Here is an 18,301-nt window from a genome sequence, read left to right as displayed (position 1 = left end):
AGATTTATTACAACAGAAATTGGCGACGAGTTTAACGGAGCTGCGCAGGGGACAGCTACACATCCCACCCCTGTCTTCGATGCCAGCCTTTCATTTTGTACTAAAGACTGCCTCAGTGACGTTAATTCTTACCTTCTGTGTGGGTCTTGGATCCTGATCCCAGTAATCCTCTCTACTCGGCGGCGTCCGTGTGCTTCTGCGTGAGTTAGTTTCTGCTCTTGGAGTCGGTGAGTTCCTCTGTGAGCAGTGTTGTAATCCCGTGAGCGTCGCGGGACCTTGTAACCTCCTGAAACTGACACCTGAGCTCCTGCCTTCGATCACGCTTTGCTTCTTAGGAGGTAGTGTCTTTCCTGGGAGCAACCTCTTTCTGCGTGAGCAGCGTCTGTCTCCTCTGCGAGATTTCGAAGTTTCCTCGATCACGCCTCTCTTCTTAGGAGGTAGTGTTTTTCCTTGGAGCAACCTCTCCAACTCCGAGATTTCGAAGTTTACTCACGAAGCTTAAGGGTTCTCCCTGGTTCTCGACAGTGAGCAGAAGGGTGGGCGTTTGGCTCTTAAGCAGTGCATACGCTTTTCTCTTTGTTTGCTGAACTCCTGCCACAGCGGTGTCAGTGTGATGTGTGATGTGTGAGGAAGTCCGGTCAGCCACTCTTCGTGTCAAGGTAGGATTCGGAACTGAAGGGTGCGTTTTCACCGTGTGCTAACAGTGCCGTATTTTTGCCTCACGTAAAGGAGTTGCTTTCTACTTATTCTGCTCAGAGCGCGAAGGAGTGCAAATATCTTTGTTTCCAGCAGCGTTTTACTCTGGCTCATTAAGGGTCTCATTTTTCTCATAATCTGCTGCCACTGCTGATAGTTCAACTGTATCTTCTTCCTCCCCTCAAACAGCGGTTGGTGTATTGGGGTTGTTTTTCCTCACAATCTGCAGAGAAGAGTTTGACTGTACAGTACTCTCATATCGTGCCTCATTTTTCAAAGTATCAGCAAGAATTTTTTTTTTATTGTTTTTACCCACGCTGATAGGCACAGCTTGCCTGCGGTTTTGGGTCTTTCCTTCATCATCGATGGTTTGTAGTATGTAACCATTGTACCACGAGGCGACTGTAGATTCCACAGTATTATCTCTTTGTGTTATGACACTGCCTTTCACAGTGCATTGGGGTTTCCTTGTTAGTATACGATAACTGTTGTTCCTCAAATAGTGTTTTTCTCCATTGTTATAATGTCTATATCAAATATGAATCAAACGCCTCGATTTCTGAATGATGAGGGGGAGCCTGAAATTCCATGGGAAAGATGGGTTAAAATGTTCCAATAGGTGTGGTGAATGCTGTGAGAATTTGGGATGTCGAAATTCATTAAGAACTTTTCGCAGCTTGCACAACCCATCAGAGATCTTTTAAAAAAGGATTGTAAGTTTGAGTGGGGACCGTGCCAAAATAAGGCATTCAAAGAAATAAAGGAGGCCATTGTCACAGCACCGTGCATAGGTAGTTTTGACAGCACCAAAGATACTGTTCTTACTACTGATGCCAGCAACAGAGGCATTGGAGCTACCCTTTCTCAGATGCAAGGAGGAAAGGAGAAAATAATAGCTTTTGCGTCTAGGACACTCAAGGATGCAGAAATTAATTATTCAACTATAGAGAAAGAGGCATTGTCTTGTTTTTGGGCTACTAACCATTTCAAATATTTTCTTTGGGGTATACCGTTTGTGCTCAGGACAGACCACAAACCCCTGGTGTCAATATTTTCGTCTAAAGACATTGAAAAAACCACTCCTCGTATTGGTAAATGGTTAGTTTCACTACAAAATTTCAATTTTAGGATTGAACATGTTCCAGGCAACAAGAATCAGGTAGCCGATTGTCTTTCACGGTTACCTTTAGATAAACATGTTGATGATAGCAATGGGAATTGTGATATACTGCAAGTAAACATTCCTGCCATTCTAGAAGAGGAGTGGAACAGGCTAATGTCTAAGGATGGCACTTTAAAACAGGTTAAGGAAAAGATTATGAAGGGGTGGCCCAAGAAATGTAGTGACCTGCCTAGTGAGTTACAACCATATTGGAATGTAAGGGATGAGTTATCCATTACAGGTATCAATGTGCTCAAAGCAGACAAGGTTGTTCCCCCGGGAGAGCTCAGAGAACGCATCTGTGGTATAGCTCACGAGGGCCACCTTGGTAGGAGCCTTACCAAAAGCAAACTTCGTTCAGGATATTGGTTTCCAGGCATGGACAACTCCATTGAAGAGTTGGTCAAAGGATGTCATGCTTGTGGTCTCAGTGATAAAACCAAGAGCACAAGGAAAACACCCTTGGAACCGGTTCATGTACCCATAAAAGCGTGGGAGAAAGTAGGTTTGGATATTATTGGCCCACTGCATATTCAAGGGTTGCAAGAGAGGTTTATCATTGTGCTGGTAGATTATTTTTCTAAATGGATAAATCTTACGTTTGTCAACAAGGTAGACACTAAATCGATCATACTCTTCATGTCGGATGTGTTTGCCAATGAAGGGATTCCCCATACCCTCATCACGGATAATGGGGTACAGCTGGTTTCTGAAGAAATGCAACATTTTCTTACGAGTCTGGCAATAAGTCATATCCGTACCCCTTTATACTGTCCACGCGCTAATGGTTTGGTGGAACGGTGTAACAGAATGATCAAAGAGTCCATACAATTGGCCATGGCTGCAAGTAAACCTATAGTTCAGTCCATCAAAGACATGATCTGGTCATACCACATCACTCCTAACAGTGTATCGGGGTATTCCCCTTTTTGTCTGCTAAGAGGTCACAAACCAGGATCAAAACTAACTCCCAACTGGTTATTTGAAGACAGCTCTTTTGTAAAAGATGACCTTGCAATCAAACAAAAAATTGAGTGCAACCAAAATAAGTATAAAAGTGAGTATGATCGCAAATGGGGAGCTAAGTCACGTGATTGGGAAGCTGGTCAATTGGTTTATGTTAAAAGACCTTTGGATGGTACCAACAGGTACAATAGTTATTATGGGCCAAACAGGATAAAGGATGTCAAGAAAAATGTAGTTACCATGTATGATGAGAAAATGTGGAGTAAGGATAGATTAGTTCCTTATTCAGAAAAGAGTTATGTTAACAAGTCAGACGCAGGAAACAGAATACATGACAGTAATCCTGTAGTTAAGCACAGCGACAGGAACATGAAACCTCCCAGTTGGCATAGGGACTATGTCATGAAATAAACCTTCAGGGTACTGTGAAATCGATTTTTTCTACACAATTGTGGGGAATGTAAGGTGTCTTTTGGGAATGTGCTTTTGTACAATATCCTTGTCATCTTCACAATCTCTTTTGTGCCTCCACTCCTGTCCATGAGTTTTATATGGGAAAGGAGATGTGTTATAATCTTACCTGTTTCTGTGAATTTCCTTTTTGGTATCTTCCATGTTTCCCCCCTCCCCTTTGTGCTCTTTGGTATAGCCTGGTTAGGGACGAGGAGTGCACCTTGGAATGTTGAGGTGACTGAGGGCGCAGGCTAGGCACTTTGGGATGTGTAAATAAAGCTTCTTCCTATCACTTGGAATTTTGCCTGAAGATTTATTACAACAGAAATATTATTAAATGTGTTGGCACACATTTGACAATTGCTAGATAAACAAGATCCTGAAATCGCCCTATAATCACATGCTTGTCGTTGTAACAGAAAGTGAGGAGCTTACTATGGTGAGTTAAAGCAGGCATGATGTGTAGTCCTTTTAATGCTCTAAAGACACGTCCTCAGACCATTTTGCCGTTTCCCCAGATTTTTGGAAAGGGTAGATTATGACAGCTACTCAGATGAATTTTTCAAAACAATAGACTTAAATATTGGCTATTGTTGATGTTCCGTAGACATACATTTCCATCCAGATATCATTTGGAGACTGCTCTCTACCTCAAGACTATACAAACGTGGAAAGGGAAGCTCCATAATTTGAAGTCATTACAAGAATGTTTCTGGATAAAGTTTGGCCAGCTGTACAAATGTCTACATTGACTATTAATAGACTGGCTTCAACCTCTAGGGCAACAGAAAAGCGTCATGTTGCTGCGCCATATATTAACACTAAATCAATAAGCATTGGAAATGCAATAGGTCTCGCCCTTGATTAAGTTAAAGCCATTTGCTTTGCTAATGGTATTGTATAGCAAAGCAAATGGCTTTAACTTAATGAAAGGCAAGACCTATTGCATTTTTAATGCTTGTTTAATTAGCTGCATAATTGATGACTTGCTGTTTACTCCAAAGCGTTATCTTGGCATTACTTACCCCTTAAGGATATGAGGTGAGTCTCTTACACATGCCTGGTTAAGTTGGGGATTTTATATTCCTGTGAATATCAACGAAATTGGTGTTATTTATTTTTTATCTTAACCACTCCACACCACACAATTTCCCAAGGGCAAGTACACCCAAGAAATTGATTTACATTGCTCAAGACTTACAACAGGTTTTTCACCCCGTGTCTTCATTCTTCCAACCATGTGGATACGTTCTATAGGCCGGTACCACAACATTTATTTTAAGCACAAAAGGCAACTAAGGCCGCTATGAACTGAAGGATCCTTGTTGTTCGTGTACTTCAGATGCTTCCATAACTTCTGTTCTTTTCTACCAACCTTAATCCCTTACAAGCGTCTTCCCTGGTATGCAATATATTACAGAAATTATCATATCCACTTATTATAACAAGACTATTGGACATGCCTGAAGAAACTCTTCCTAAAGGATTTTTAGGTCTGGCTTGCCTTGCGTGATCAACAGAAAACGGGCTCTGAGTACTACTGAGGGAGGGGCTTATTTTCCTCCCACATGTAGGGTTCACACCATATATTCCAAAGGTCATGGCTATAATACTAATATGTTTATTATGAAATGTTACATTAAAGGAAGAAGTCATGACGTATTTATTGTGAAAAGCATATGTTTACACTAACCTATTTAAGGGTGGATTGTTATTGCTCTGTTGAAATGCCTACTGAAAAGGACCTTATTACATGGAATCTCACAGATTACTGTAGTATGCAGACGTTTTTCGTGCTGGTTACCCCCTATGACAAACCACGGATATAGATTTGCACTGTGAGAAATCTTGTTAAAAAGATAGAAAGGAGGTAGTATTTTGCCTAGCCAACTGTAATTTAGTAGACCGTAGAACTTTAATGACTGCCTAATTGGTGCCTTTTGGGGCAGTTTACTCTCAAAACAGTAGGCCTGAAGGTGCTGGCTTTGATGACGAGGGGTTTACTCGCCCCTCGTCATTAAGGCCAGAACTCTCCTCCTCTTCCGAGACCTTCTCTTTTACCTAGAAGATCACACTGACCCAAGCTCTACGGCCCTTCTCGAAAACCTCACAAAGCTTGGCCACACCCAGCATGTTACCAAACCCACCCACAACGCCGGACACCTTTTGGGCCAGATTTTCTCCTCAAGAGTAACCCAAAGGCACGAGTCCAACCACAGGCACGAGTCCAACCACAGGTCAGCTGCTACACAGAGTAACTCAGGCTGATGAAACGCCACTGCAAGCAACTGCAAGACTAATGGAGGACAAGTCAAGACTCTGCAAATAAATACATCTTCAAATCATCCCTTAGACTAGGGCTTGATTTGTAAGATAATAAGTGCCAGGGCCCTGACCAGGAGGCCACTGCAGCTTGCACCACCCTTTGCCCCTGACATTACTGCCAATGGTGGTACCAAAACAACTACTAACCATCTCTCTCACATGCAGGTGCAACAGTTTCAGGTCCCCAAAGCTAAAGGAATGGTTGGGAAGGCAGGTATTAGTAATTTTTATGTATATTGTATTCATAAACAATCGTTTTTCTGTTCATGTTGTCCAAATTAGGTGTTGTATTGACAATTAAGTGCTGGTACCGAACAGCAGAAACCAATTAAGTGACGGTGCTGAGCACCAGAAACCACAGGCTCAAATTAAGCACTGCCTAAGACACTACCACCAGCAAATACAGACCACCAAGTGCACAGCTCTTGCAGATCGCATCAACACCAGCACTAACTGCGTCAAGGAAATTTTCACCATCATCAGATTTCACCCCCACAAGACCTTTGCAACAAACTTGGGATTCTCCAGTAACAAAATCACCTTCATATACAGCAACTTCGACCCTCAGCCAGTCCCCATTATCATTGTAACTCAGCTTCCCATCACAGCCGATAAATGAACCCTGGCCTTGTGGCCTGCCGTCACCACTGTCAAAATTGTTGCCACCACTTGAGTGTTCCATCTCACCCTTGCCTCTACCACAGCTTCACCAAAGGATTCCTACCAATCAGTGAAGCACTAACATCCATCCTCAATTTTCCATCAACTCAGCCACATTCCTGGAGACCTACAAATAATGCCACTCTCATGCCTCTGCTCAAGAAACCTTCCGCTTATCAAGCAAGACATTCCTACTAAAGACCCATCTGCAACCTGCCATATCCAGCAAATGTCATAATAAAACTAATCAACCAATGCCTCACTGAGCACCTGATCAACAACCAGCTGTTTGATGCCACGCAGTCTCGATTCAGGCCCAACCTCAGTACAGAAACAGCACTCATTGCCCCCACAGATGACATCCACATGATCCTTAACAATGGAGCATGGCTGTCCTCATTCTCCTGGTCCTCTCTGCAGCATTTTGGATGGTCTCACACCCATCCTCATCTGCTGCCTGCACGAAATCTGCATCCAAGGACCACTCTCCTCTGGATCTTCTCCTTCTTAACTGCTAGAACACAAGCTGTCAGCTTGGCGCCTTACTTCTCAGAAGCCCGCAAACTCATCTGCTGTGTCCCTCAAGGTTCATCGCTCAGCCCCACCCTCTTCAACATGAACCTTCTGGCCAATGTCATCTACCCACACAACATTACCATCCTCTTTTACGCAGATGTTATGCATCTCGTACTCTCCCTCTTGGACAAGACCCCAAACACAAGAAACAAGTTCACTTCCTGCATGACCGCAGTCGCTAACTGGATGAAAGACATCTGTCTCTAGTTCAACATGGACAAGACAAAAGTAGGGATCTTCAACAAGAACACCTCCTATGGTACTCTAACTGGTGATCGGCAGAACTCGGACCCACACCAAGAACCCTTGCCAGAATCCTTAGAATAGTCATGGACCGCAAACTGAACATGACTGTACAAGTCAACTCCGTCACTGCATCCTACTTCTACACCCTGAAGATTATGAGAAAGATCTTCAAATGGCTCCCATGAAACACAAGAAAAACTGTCACTCACGCCCTAGTCACCAGCAGGTTGGACTATGGGAACACCCTCTATGCCCGGATCAGCAATTAATTCACTAAAAGACTACAGACCATCCAGACGTTGGCAGCCAGACTCGTACTCAACCTCCCACACAGTCCGCACATTACAGCACACCTCAAGGAGCGACACTGGCTTCCAATACGCTAATGCTTTCAATTCAAACTCCTCACAAACACATTCTAGGCACTTTACATCTCGGGTCCCACCTACTTGCACAGTTAAATCTTTTTCCACCAACCATCCCGACACCTCCGCTCCTCAATACTCCTACTTGCAAACATTCCACGCATACACAGAACCATATAAGGAGGACGGGCATTTTCTTACATTGCTCGTAAAGCCTGAAATGACCGCCCTCTCCCCATTAGAACCTCCTCCTTGCCTTGAATTCCTCAAGAAGCTGACCTGGATTTACAATTAACCATTCTAACGTAGATAGGGCCAGATACACACTCCTCTCAGCGCCAGGATAGCCTTTTGTGTGATAGAGTGCCTTACAAATGCATATAACATAACATGTCTTACATATTGTGAAAAACATGAGAAAAGTCATAGGTTTTGTGTGTGGATTGTTATTGTACTGTGTAAAACCTGTAGACGGATATATTGTTACATGGAGTCTCACAGATTTCCTTAGTGCTTTGGTGCTGGAGACCCACTCATTCTGTTTGTATTGTCGAAATTTAATATTAAAATTTTTATTTTTAGCAACTAATTCTCTACATATTCTTTATTTTGTTACGATATACCTGATGACTGTCTTATGGTAAAGTTTCTGTGTAAACCAATAGGTCCGAGTTAGTTACTGTGAAAAGCCAATGATAAAGGTAATCGACTTGGTTTGTTTGCTGTGAAAGACTCTGATAATGGCAGAAAGCCTGACATATTGATTGTGACAAATATATGTTGAAATCAATATGCATTTAAGAGCGGATTGTTTTAATCAGTTTTAAAATGTACAGATGTCACTCAGCACACTTTTAGACTGTATGAATGTACTCTGCTATTGCCCTCTGATTACATTTAATGCAGTAACTGCCTTTGTACCATGAGTCTATACATAATAAATACTACAGTATAATAATTTATTGAAAAATATTTTGTATCAGGCCTGAATATTAATACATACCCTAAACAATTCCTGTAAAACCCTAAAATCCCTCACCTAAAACAAAAAAAAATGATATCCCCATTACAATGGCAGTCGTACAAGTGTCCGACCACCGTTGTTGCGGAATGGAGACTGACCGACAGGCAGTTAGCGGCACCACACTCCATCTTACGATCCGACCACCGTTAAGGCGGTCGGAAACATGCCTTTTACAATTGCGGCTTGTGCTGCGGCCTGAAAAAGGGCTGCAGCACAAGCTGCAACTAAAAAAGGGATGTTTTTAAACGTCCATGCACCATGTGACAGGCACCATGTGGTGCCTGCCACACTGTGCATGAATATTTGGTGCCCTCCTGGCCACATTCCAGTGTCCTAAAGGGGACAGGGGCACTGCGTGGGGTCTCCAAAGTCCCTTTCCATCTGCCTTTACTTGGCGGTGGGACCACCACATAAAGGTTAAGGGAAAGGGATATTCTAATCGCTCCATTGTAGGAATTAGCAATCGGTCCGCCGTCCTGACTGAATCCTGTTGGAGACAGTGGTACTACCCCCCACCGCTGCGGTCCAACTGGGTGCATTGTAATGCAGTGGTCGGACCGATGTCCTCGATTGCGGGCGGACTGCCATCGACAGGTCCACCTGCTATTGTAATGAGGGCCTTAGTATTAAAGTGTTAAAAGTGTGTGTGTGTTTTTTTTTTTTTATGAAAATTTATTGTTTTTACCTATTAATTTTTGGGGAGGGGTAAACCCGCCTCCTTTTTAAACTATTAAAATGTGTTACTGATTTTTTCTGTTAAATATGTAAAGGGCAACCCTTTTTTAATATAATTTTTAAAAAATGTAAATATTAATTATAATACTCCAATACTAATTTTAAAACAAGAGTATTTAAACGCTACCTGTCCTTTACCACTCTAACCTTATTGTCCCAATTCTTACAATTGAAATAATTAACTGTACTTGCCCATATTGCCAATACTTACCCATGCATAATACCGTACTTAAATGCATGTGGGGGAAAGGCGGCGCAGAGTAACTTATGCGGAGTAAAGTTAACCAACCCTAGAGACAGGTATTTTGTTACATGAAGTCCCACAGATTACTGTAGTAGACCAGAGATTTGGTGTTGATTCCTCTCTAGCAAACTATTGGATTAGAAGATTTGTACTGTGAGAATCCTTGTTAGACCCAATTACCAACTGTTATTTTGTATACGTTTGTAATATTATCACTGTATGTCTCATGACCCCTTAAAAATGTTTATACTTTGTACGGTAGCCAAAGTACCATTATGGAGTGGTGTTGTCCATAGTGACCAACCATTTGTTCTCAAATTTGGTAGCCATGTTAGAACTTTAAAACAATGAAAGACCATGTACATACATACAGTACCATTGACAGCGGGACACCCGCTGATAAGTTTAGCTTGGTTATTGCAAGCATATGCCCATTCTTTCTAGGCAACAGAGTTTTCTTTTTTCTACTCTCTTCTTTCTATTCTTTTAATTTATCTTACATATGAGTTTTTGTATATTTTACTGTGGTTGTGTTACGAGGTGAATGAGTTTGAGTGGATTAATAAATGCATGAATGCAAAGATGAGTGACAGAGTGCATGTACCATAACTTATTGTGTGCCTAAATCCGTTAATGACACAAAAATCACTTTATTCACTAACCAGTCCTATTGACATTGCAAATGCTTCTCTTTTGTTGAAGTTCAGTAGCTATTACATGCGTTTTGCCGCTGTTGGGCTATGTTCCTACATCTGTACTCTGGTGACTAACCGGACTTAACGCTGATGAATGATAACTTTTTCTAAATGTTGTCGTTACTGGCGTTTGACAATAAATCTACGTTTTAATTAATAAAAATAATTATTGGATTCCAATTTTGTATTACTCATTAAATGCGTCTTGTCCCCTGGTGAATAATAACTAAAGCATTAAAAATGTATTGTTTTCTTTTTAGGCCCAGCACAAAGACTCTTTTCTAGAAGAACGCTATGGAAAATACAATATTAGTGACCCGTTACTGGCCCTGCAAAGAGATTACGAGACGCTGAAAGAGGAAAATCATGGTGCGCAGAAGCCTGTCTGTTCGAATCCCCTCTTCATTCTCAAAGAAGTGATGAAGCAATGTAAGAATATGCAGGAGAGAATGCTGTCGCAGCTCGCTGCTGCAGAAAGTAGGCATCGAAAGGTGAGTAAGCACATTAATTTTGCCGTATACCAGAATATTTTATATAATACTATGTAATACCGACTTTGTTAGTATTGGACAGGTGAGGTAGTAAAAATGTAAGTGCACTGGCAAAACGTATTCATACTGTTATTTGGGAATTGTTTCTTTTATCAAAATAAGCTTTTTCATGTACCGTGTGGTGGGAAAAATTGATTGGAATAGGTTGGTAAAATCGTGTGTGGGTTTTCTGTTCCAGGTCAGACTAAGCCGTATTCTACACAGTTCGTTTTTATCAATTATTGGAAGTGTTTTATTTTTTATTTTTAAATATCTATTAAGGTTTTAGAACAGCTTGTAAAGAGAGATATTTCTGAAAACAAGATTATACTAGTGTAAGTATAGCATCTATCTCTGTTGTGTTAAGGGTGCTTTGTAACCAGTACCTGATATTTAGCCTACATTGTTTATTGTATTTTCAATGTATGCGATAAAAGATAACACTTCAACATTCCCATGTTAGGCCCCTGCACATCTGGCAGCAACGGTGGACAGTCATCACTGTGTATTCACAGAACATCAAAAACAGTTCAGAGACAGTATAATTGGATCATCCTGAAGCATGCAGGCATAGTGAGCATCTTTTAAGGCCCCATTGGTCTGCCTGCAAAACATGGATATTGAATGTTTGTTAACCGTCTCTGGTATTCTCCTCATGCGCCAGCACTTTGTCGTTCTTCACAGAGAACTATTGTAGTAGTATAGTGTCCCATTCCGTGTGGGCCATCCTCTTCCATGCTGGCTTTGCTGCACAGCAGTGTCTGTTGTCTCTGATTTCGTCCATTTCTTGACAGCCACCAACCCTGTGGGCAAGTCTGGCCTTCCTTACCATGGCTGTATTTCTTTTGGCAAATATCACTGCAGGTCAGTACATTCACATGTGTGCCCAACAACCTTTAGTCTGTGTATTTGGCCAGATATACAGGTCAGGATATCCCGGCATACTCTCCTACCTGACAATCCCGTCAGCGGCACAGCTTCATTCCGCAATTGTGCAGTGATCCTGCAGTCCCATGCCATATGGTGGACACCTGCTGGTGAGGTAAGACGTAGACATTGATCAGTCCACCTGTGTACATTTTCACTATCTTTTTAGGTAACAAAAAGGGTTGGTGCAGGTTACAGGTAATCTCCATTAAATTGCAGTATAAGGTTGTTTAGATCTGGTCACTTACTTGCGGTTTTACACGCTAAACATTGATAAATGCAGCCTCCCTCCCGAGCACCCTGTGTGAAGCCTTACTGATCACATTGCGTAAGCTGGGTAAGGATCCTGTAGTAATCACACTTAATGCAGGAACTTCAATAGATGCTTTATTTAAGAAGCCAGGTACAAATGCATGCAGCTCAATAGAGGAACAGGTGGTGAAGGAATCATAACATTCTCGTATTCACCGTTGTAACAAGACATACTTATGATATACGCCTATTCTGATTCCAACCCACCTTAAAGAGATATGCCTGTTACTACACATCCTCCTTCTTAATAAAAAGAAAAAAAGAAAAACAAGACGAAAATTCAAAAGTGAACATATTCCTCAAATTTCTTTGGAGTTATTATACTTCTTCCAAATTTGCTGGATTTGTTTTCCACACTGTTCACTTTGGTCACGATTCCATTCTGCAAGCCAGATTCCCCAATATTCACATGATTATCAGATTCACTCCCTTCAGGATCAATCTCCAGCTCACCTCCACTACTACATCTCTCCTGAGGAACTTCAAAACTCACTCCACTATCCGAACTTGGCGTAACCCGTGGACCATCCAAAAAATGAGAAGTAGGATCCTGAACTCCAGAAAGGAAACCAGACTCAGACAAATTAGACTTCTTAGCCACATCTTCTCCCTTCTCAACAGAAGGCAAAACATCCATCCACCAATAATCTATTTTCCCTTCCATAACACGCGTCTTCTTTCTAACAATAGAATCATCTGAAATGGAAATCCGACTCATGTGATGTACACTACCATCATCCAGTTCAACCGTGTTTCGCATGACTTTAGTCACAATCCTTGGATCAGAAAACCTAGACTGTAACTTACCTGCCTTTTTTTCACATTTAACCCTGACACTTTGTCCAACCTTTATACAAACTTCTTTGGTACCATGTTTAGCATCAAAATAAAGTTTATTTTTGCATTGAGAGTTAATTATGGATTCCTTTACCTGTTCACAATCCCAGTCGTACTTTTTACTTCTAACCATCCATCTGGGAATCATTTTGCAATGACGGAACCTTCCACGCATTATTTTATTCACATACATCTGAAATCCACTTCGTTCTTTCTCCACGGAGCGTTTTACTTCAAAGGTAATAAAACAAATACCTTCAAAATGGCCTCCGTGCGTGAATAGCAGCTTAACTACGTGGAAACGTACAGTCCTCTTTCTTTGTTTATGACGCGCGGTTGAGGCAGAACGCTGACAATCAAGAATTCTCCACAGTAACGGGCCAGCAGCGCGGTATTTGAAAAATTGCTTAATGCCGTTGATTCTTATTGTAGGTAAGTGTACTAATGTAATTAGAAATATACACTTACTAATAAATCAAAAGCAGTCCCAAACGCCGTCGTCTTCCCTCGAGTGCACAAGATTCAAGCGTAGACACTCACGATCCGCAATAAGGAAATATGCGATCGGCTCAGCGTCGTCCCGCTTTCTTCGTGCAAACTGTGAATCCGTCAGGAAATGCACGCCAAACTCCTTTAAATCTGAATGGATGCCCGCTCGTCGCCAAATTAAGTGTAGTAATCACACTTAATGCAGGAACTTCAATAGATGCTTTATTTAAGAAGCCAGGTACAAATGCATGCAGCTCAGTAGAGGAACAGCTGGAGAACGAATCATAACATTCTCGTATTCAATGTTGTAACAAGACATTCTTATGACATACCCCTATTCTGATTCCAATCCACCTTAAAGAGATATGCCGGTTACTACACATCCTGCCAGTTGCAGTTACCTCGAGCCTTTACCACTTATAAATAATGATAATAACGTTTTAGAGAAGCTCTTGGCGAGTAGGCTGTTTCCTCTGGTGCCTACTATAACTGCACGATATTTGCTTTATTACGTCACCTCAGCCTGGAGCTAGAGGCCGCAGCGGTGCTTTTAGGTGCCTCAATTACGTGTGATTCTATAGAATGACCCTACTTACTTCAGCAGTATGGGACTAAGTTGCACTTTTATTTTATGGGTGAAGCTACTCTTTACCTTCCCTGTGGCTAAAATACAACTAAACAGCTAAGTTACCCTTCCAATTGCCATCCAATGCGGCACAAGGTCGGGATGTCCCTTTTCCCCCAATATTATTTTCTATTTCTGTAGTACTTCTCTCGTGCATGCTATGGCAGCTCCATGCGCTCAAGGGCCTTAGCTTTAGAACTCGGTGTATAGCTATTTCCCTATATGCTGATGACATTGCTCTGTTTATCAAAGACCCAAGCGTAAACCTATCATCAGTCATGAGGGTGATGTTAAAATTCAGAGCGCTTAATTAAAACAAAATCTGGATACATTTGTTCACTTAAGAGTTGAATAAACAAAATGTATTTCTTTTGAGGGCTGACAGTTTAAAGATGTCAAGCAAGTGTAATTTCAGTATACATTGGCATAGCATATTGCTTAGTTTGTATGCAAATATGGTGCCTATGGTGACTATCGCACCAGCATCTGTAACATATTGGTAGCACGCAAAGTTATGCAGCTACAGTTCTATCAAACTGTTTTCTTTTCTTGACTCTCAGGTTATCAGTGATCTGGAGGATGAAAGGCAGAAGCATGCTCAAGATACAGCAGAGGGTGATGATGTCACATACATGTTGGAGAAGGAACGTGAGCGGCTTATCCAACAGGTACATATTTGCAAACTATTAAAATTAATGGACCATTGGTGACAGTAATGTCCAGGAAGTTCAATCGTAGATGCTGAGAGAAATCCATAGATTCATTTTATTTTATGACAGCCCCTTATGGCTGCTGTACGGAAAATGCTGTGCACATCACATTACCATACTTGGCAGAACGTGAAGACCTTATAATACACCAGAACAGACGACATTCTTTCTTTAGGCATTATTATATATCTGATAGAAATGTCTAGCTGCAGAATCCTTACCTTAGAATCGGCACCAGACTGGATCCGGAAATGTTTCGACAGCAGTACCTCTACGTGTCAGTAGAGGGCGCCGGACTACTCTGCCTCAACTTTGTCCACCGGATATGACGTCGTCAGAGTCCATATAAGCCATCCCTTGATGAACTGACTTCAGTTTCATCCTTTCCGAACTTCCACGTGGATCCGAAGAGTGGTACCTCTGGCCATCTTAGCCTACCTTGTCGTTCTCGGCGAAAGTGTGCTTTTTTTCTGGATATCGTTGGGGTCCTGTGATCTAAGATGCCGACCCCGCACCCTCATCCTTTTTGTATGTGGTGTCTAGGCGCGCACCCTGATTCGAACTGAGGCTTGGGTCTTCAGCTTCAGTCTTTGACGTTGCAGGAGCGCCACATGACACTGTTGGTGACACGTGGTAGGTGGCCCCTCACTGTTCACGGTCATCTTCTTCCTCCGAGGACTGCTCAAGAGCAGCTCCCGGAGTCCGTTATACTCATGGTCACTTGGTAAGTCAAGCCGTTGGCGGTCAGTGCTGCGGCCTTCCCCTAATTTACAGCGTGCATGCGTTCCCCAGACATGCCTTCTATTCCTCCGATTCCGGAGTCAGAGCAAGAAGCTGGGCCGCGCCTTCCGGTATTTTCCTACACCGGGGTGACTCCTCTGGCTCAGATGAGCAAATACTATCTCTCCCTACATGCTATTTTTGGCTCTGAACCTCCCACTGGTGCGCTTCTTGGCCTCAGGAAGGTCGGTGCAGCCTCTACTGACTCCAAACAGGTGGGGTTCTCCTTCGGTGTCAGCGGGCCCCCCGAATCTGTGATCGACTCCGTCTCGGCTCCTGTGCACAGCCCCATGGGTTTCCCGCCTGTGTTGGATCCGCCGGCGCCAACCTCGGTGTCGCCGACACCGATTGCCCCTTTGCCGACATGTCGCCATCGGGAGCAGAGTCCGTGGATCAGTCCTCTTCGGGCTTCCTTACTCCGCTTTCATAACATCCCTCTGCTCTTTTTCCCTTGACACACCAGTATCTTGATAAAGTTGGTGATCACACGATGGAGCCTCCTCCTGAGTTTCAATGCGTTTCTGGCCTTGTTGAAGCTAGTGGCCTTGATTCTTCTCAATCCTCTGGCCTCTTTTCACCTCCTTGCCTTGCTTCAGAGGCTAGCTCGACTTATGCCCAGCTGTTGTGAAGAGTTGACGTAGTTCTGGGGCTGCAGTTTCCTTTTGTAGAAGTGGCCATTATTTCCCTATTTGGAGTGCTCCTACAGGGCCAGCTGAGTCCTGAGCCTGCACTTCACTTCAGTAAAACCTTCTATGACATTCTGTTGCGCACTTAGGCTAAACCTGTTTTAAGGGCATCAGTGGGCCGGTCTATAGCCCGTAGACACCATCCTGTCCCTAGAGACCCGCTCTGCCTTTCCCATCAGTCTACTCCACACAGTTTTGTGGTTCAGGTAGCTACAACCTCCCCAACATTAGCACCATGCCTGACACTCCTCCAGACAGGGAGTCTAAAGTTCTGTATGCTTTGGGCCGACATATCTTTTCTACTACCAGCTCTGCCTTACAGTCCTTTAACACAGCTTGTGTTTTGAGTCGTTTTTTAGGTCTCGCCTAGCGACGCAGCGCATGCGTTGCTCGCTCCTGTAGAGATCTATTGTCGTCGCTTTGGCTTGCGAAGCGAGGGTGGAAGCTCCACCCACGCTTCTTATTGGCACGCCGTGCTTTCTATTGGGAGGGAAGCATGTTTGGTTTCCTCCCTGTCTTCCTTTGGCTTGCCTGCCCGGACAGGGCATGTGCACACGCCCGAACAGGAAATATGCACGCGTATGCTGTGCGAGCACGGCGCGCTGCTTTGCATTGCATTCTGCAGAGCGCGTCACATCCTGAAAGTACACAGGAGGAAGGAAGTGAGGTTGGTCAGAACAGAAGCGGCCGGCGTGAGACTCTAATCTGAGAGTCGAGTCCTCTCTTGTTGCATTGCTGTCTGCGCATAAATTAACCCCCGTTACCCGGCAGGAGGCCAGCTAGCTGCCTCAGCTGCGCAGTATCGACCGAAACCAGTGACTGACTGACTCAGCATGGCCGCCACGCAGATTCTGAATGAGACAGAGAGGGGGCATCGTGATCGCGGGCACAGGCAGTGCTGTGGCCGGGCTGGGAGACAGGCAGCAATGGCATGCACTGTGGCCGTGGGTCCCCGTGCGGCTCACCGCCGCGGGCGGCGCCGAACCGGGAAGCAGACACAGACAGAGACAGTATGACAGAACTAGTAAGTACTTTACGTTTTAATAAACTTTGGCCACACTGACACCAGGCAGCCTGCTCTCTGCCCCTGACTTAAGTGCTGTGTTGTATTTGTAAATTGTCACATGACAGCGTGGAGCGGATGCACTGCAGATCTGATAGTTTAGTTCAGACGGTTCAGAGATTCTCGCGATCTCAGCTGCTGCTTGTTAAGTGATTCTGGTGGGGTTCGGTGCTCTGTCCGCCGCTTTGAAAGTGAATCTGTCAGCGCCTCACTACGGGCGTCAGTCAGCATGTGTTTGACTATGTCTGTTGCCAATCTGTGTCTGCCCCTCCCCTTCCCTCGGCGGCGCTCCGTGCCTGTCTGTCTTTATCTCCTCCTCTCAGCCTTACCTTACCTTTTACCACCTAGTGTTTCTGTTTACCTGTGATTCAACATGCCTCCACCAAGCCATTCCTTTGACTAGAGCAGGGGTACTCCTAGTACGGCTCGCGGGCCGCCAGCGGCCGGGCAAGCCTTTCTTGGCGGCCCGCGGACCTTTCAGACATCGTACCGGTGTTTTTTGTTTTTTTTAACAGTGTGAGCAAACACAGACTCTGCTCTGTGGGGGCCCGGGGATTCAAGCGATAGTCCGAGTGGAGCTGCTGGGGCGCTAAGAGGTGATATACAACAAAGCCTCGTTATCATGCAATCATGCAAATGGTCTCTTAAAGACCTGTGAAGTACTCGGGTGGGGCAGTGTGTGTGCCCTGGAAGGGAAGCTGCCTCAGCTGCCACACAAGCGGAGGGGGGGGGGGGGAGGAGGTGACAAAGAATGACAAGAGAACAGCAGGGTGTGAGAGTCGGGTAAGGGGACAGAGGGTGACAGAGGGCAGTAGGGAGAGACAGAAACAGATAGAGACAGATAGAGCTAGAGACTAACAGAGACAGGGACAGACAGAGACAGATAGGCAGGGACTGACAGATAGAGGCAGAGACAGACAGAGACAGATAGGCAGGGACAGACAGATAGAGGCAGAGACAGACAGAGAGGCGGAGAGGGAGACGGAGAAGGAGGGCGACAGAGAGAGAGGGAGACGGGGAGAGGGAGGGAGACGGGGAGAGGGAGGGAGACGGGAAGAGGGAGGGAGACTGGGAGGGAGACGGGGAGGGAGGGAGGGAGACAGGGAGGGAGGGGAGAGAGACGGGGAGGGAGGGGAGAGAGACGGGGAGGGAGGGAGACGATAGAAGGAGAGAGGGAGACGGATAGAAGGAGGGA

At 44.1% G+C, this 18,301-nt stretch overlaps 1 protein-coding gene across 1 annotated transcript in view; it reads left to right on the top strand.

Annotated features, from left to right (window-relative positions):
* The window catches only part of CTTNBP2NL (CTTNBP2 N-terminal like), a 359,907-nt gene that overhangs the window by 223,960 nt on the left and 117,646 nt on the right, over positions 1-18,301 (top strand). The window contains 2 exon segments of the mRNA XM_085630154.1: positions 10,408-10,638; positions 14,428-14,535. Of these exon segments, the coding sequence (XP_085486280.1) occupies positions 10,408-10,638; positions 14,428-14,535 (339 nt within the window).

This window comes from Triturus cristatus, chromosome 1_1 (genome assembly GCF_964204655.1).
Source record: "Triturus cristatus chromosome 1_1, aTriCri1.1, whole genome shotgun sequence".
NCBI classification, from domain to species: domain Eukaryota; kingdom Metazoa; phylum Chordata; class Amphibia; order Caudata; family Salamandridae; genus Triturus; species Triturus cristatus.
Note: the sequence above shows the minus strand (reverse complement) of the source record. Positions and strands in the feature narration are given on the sequence as shown.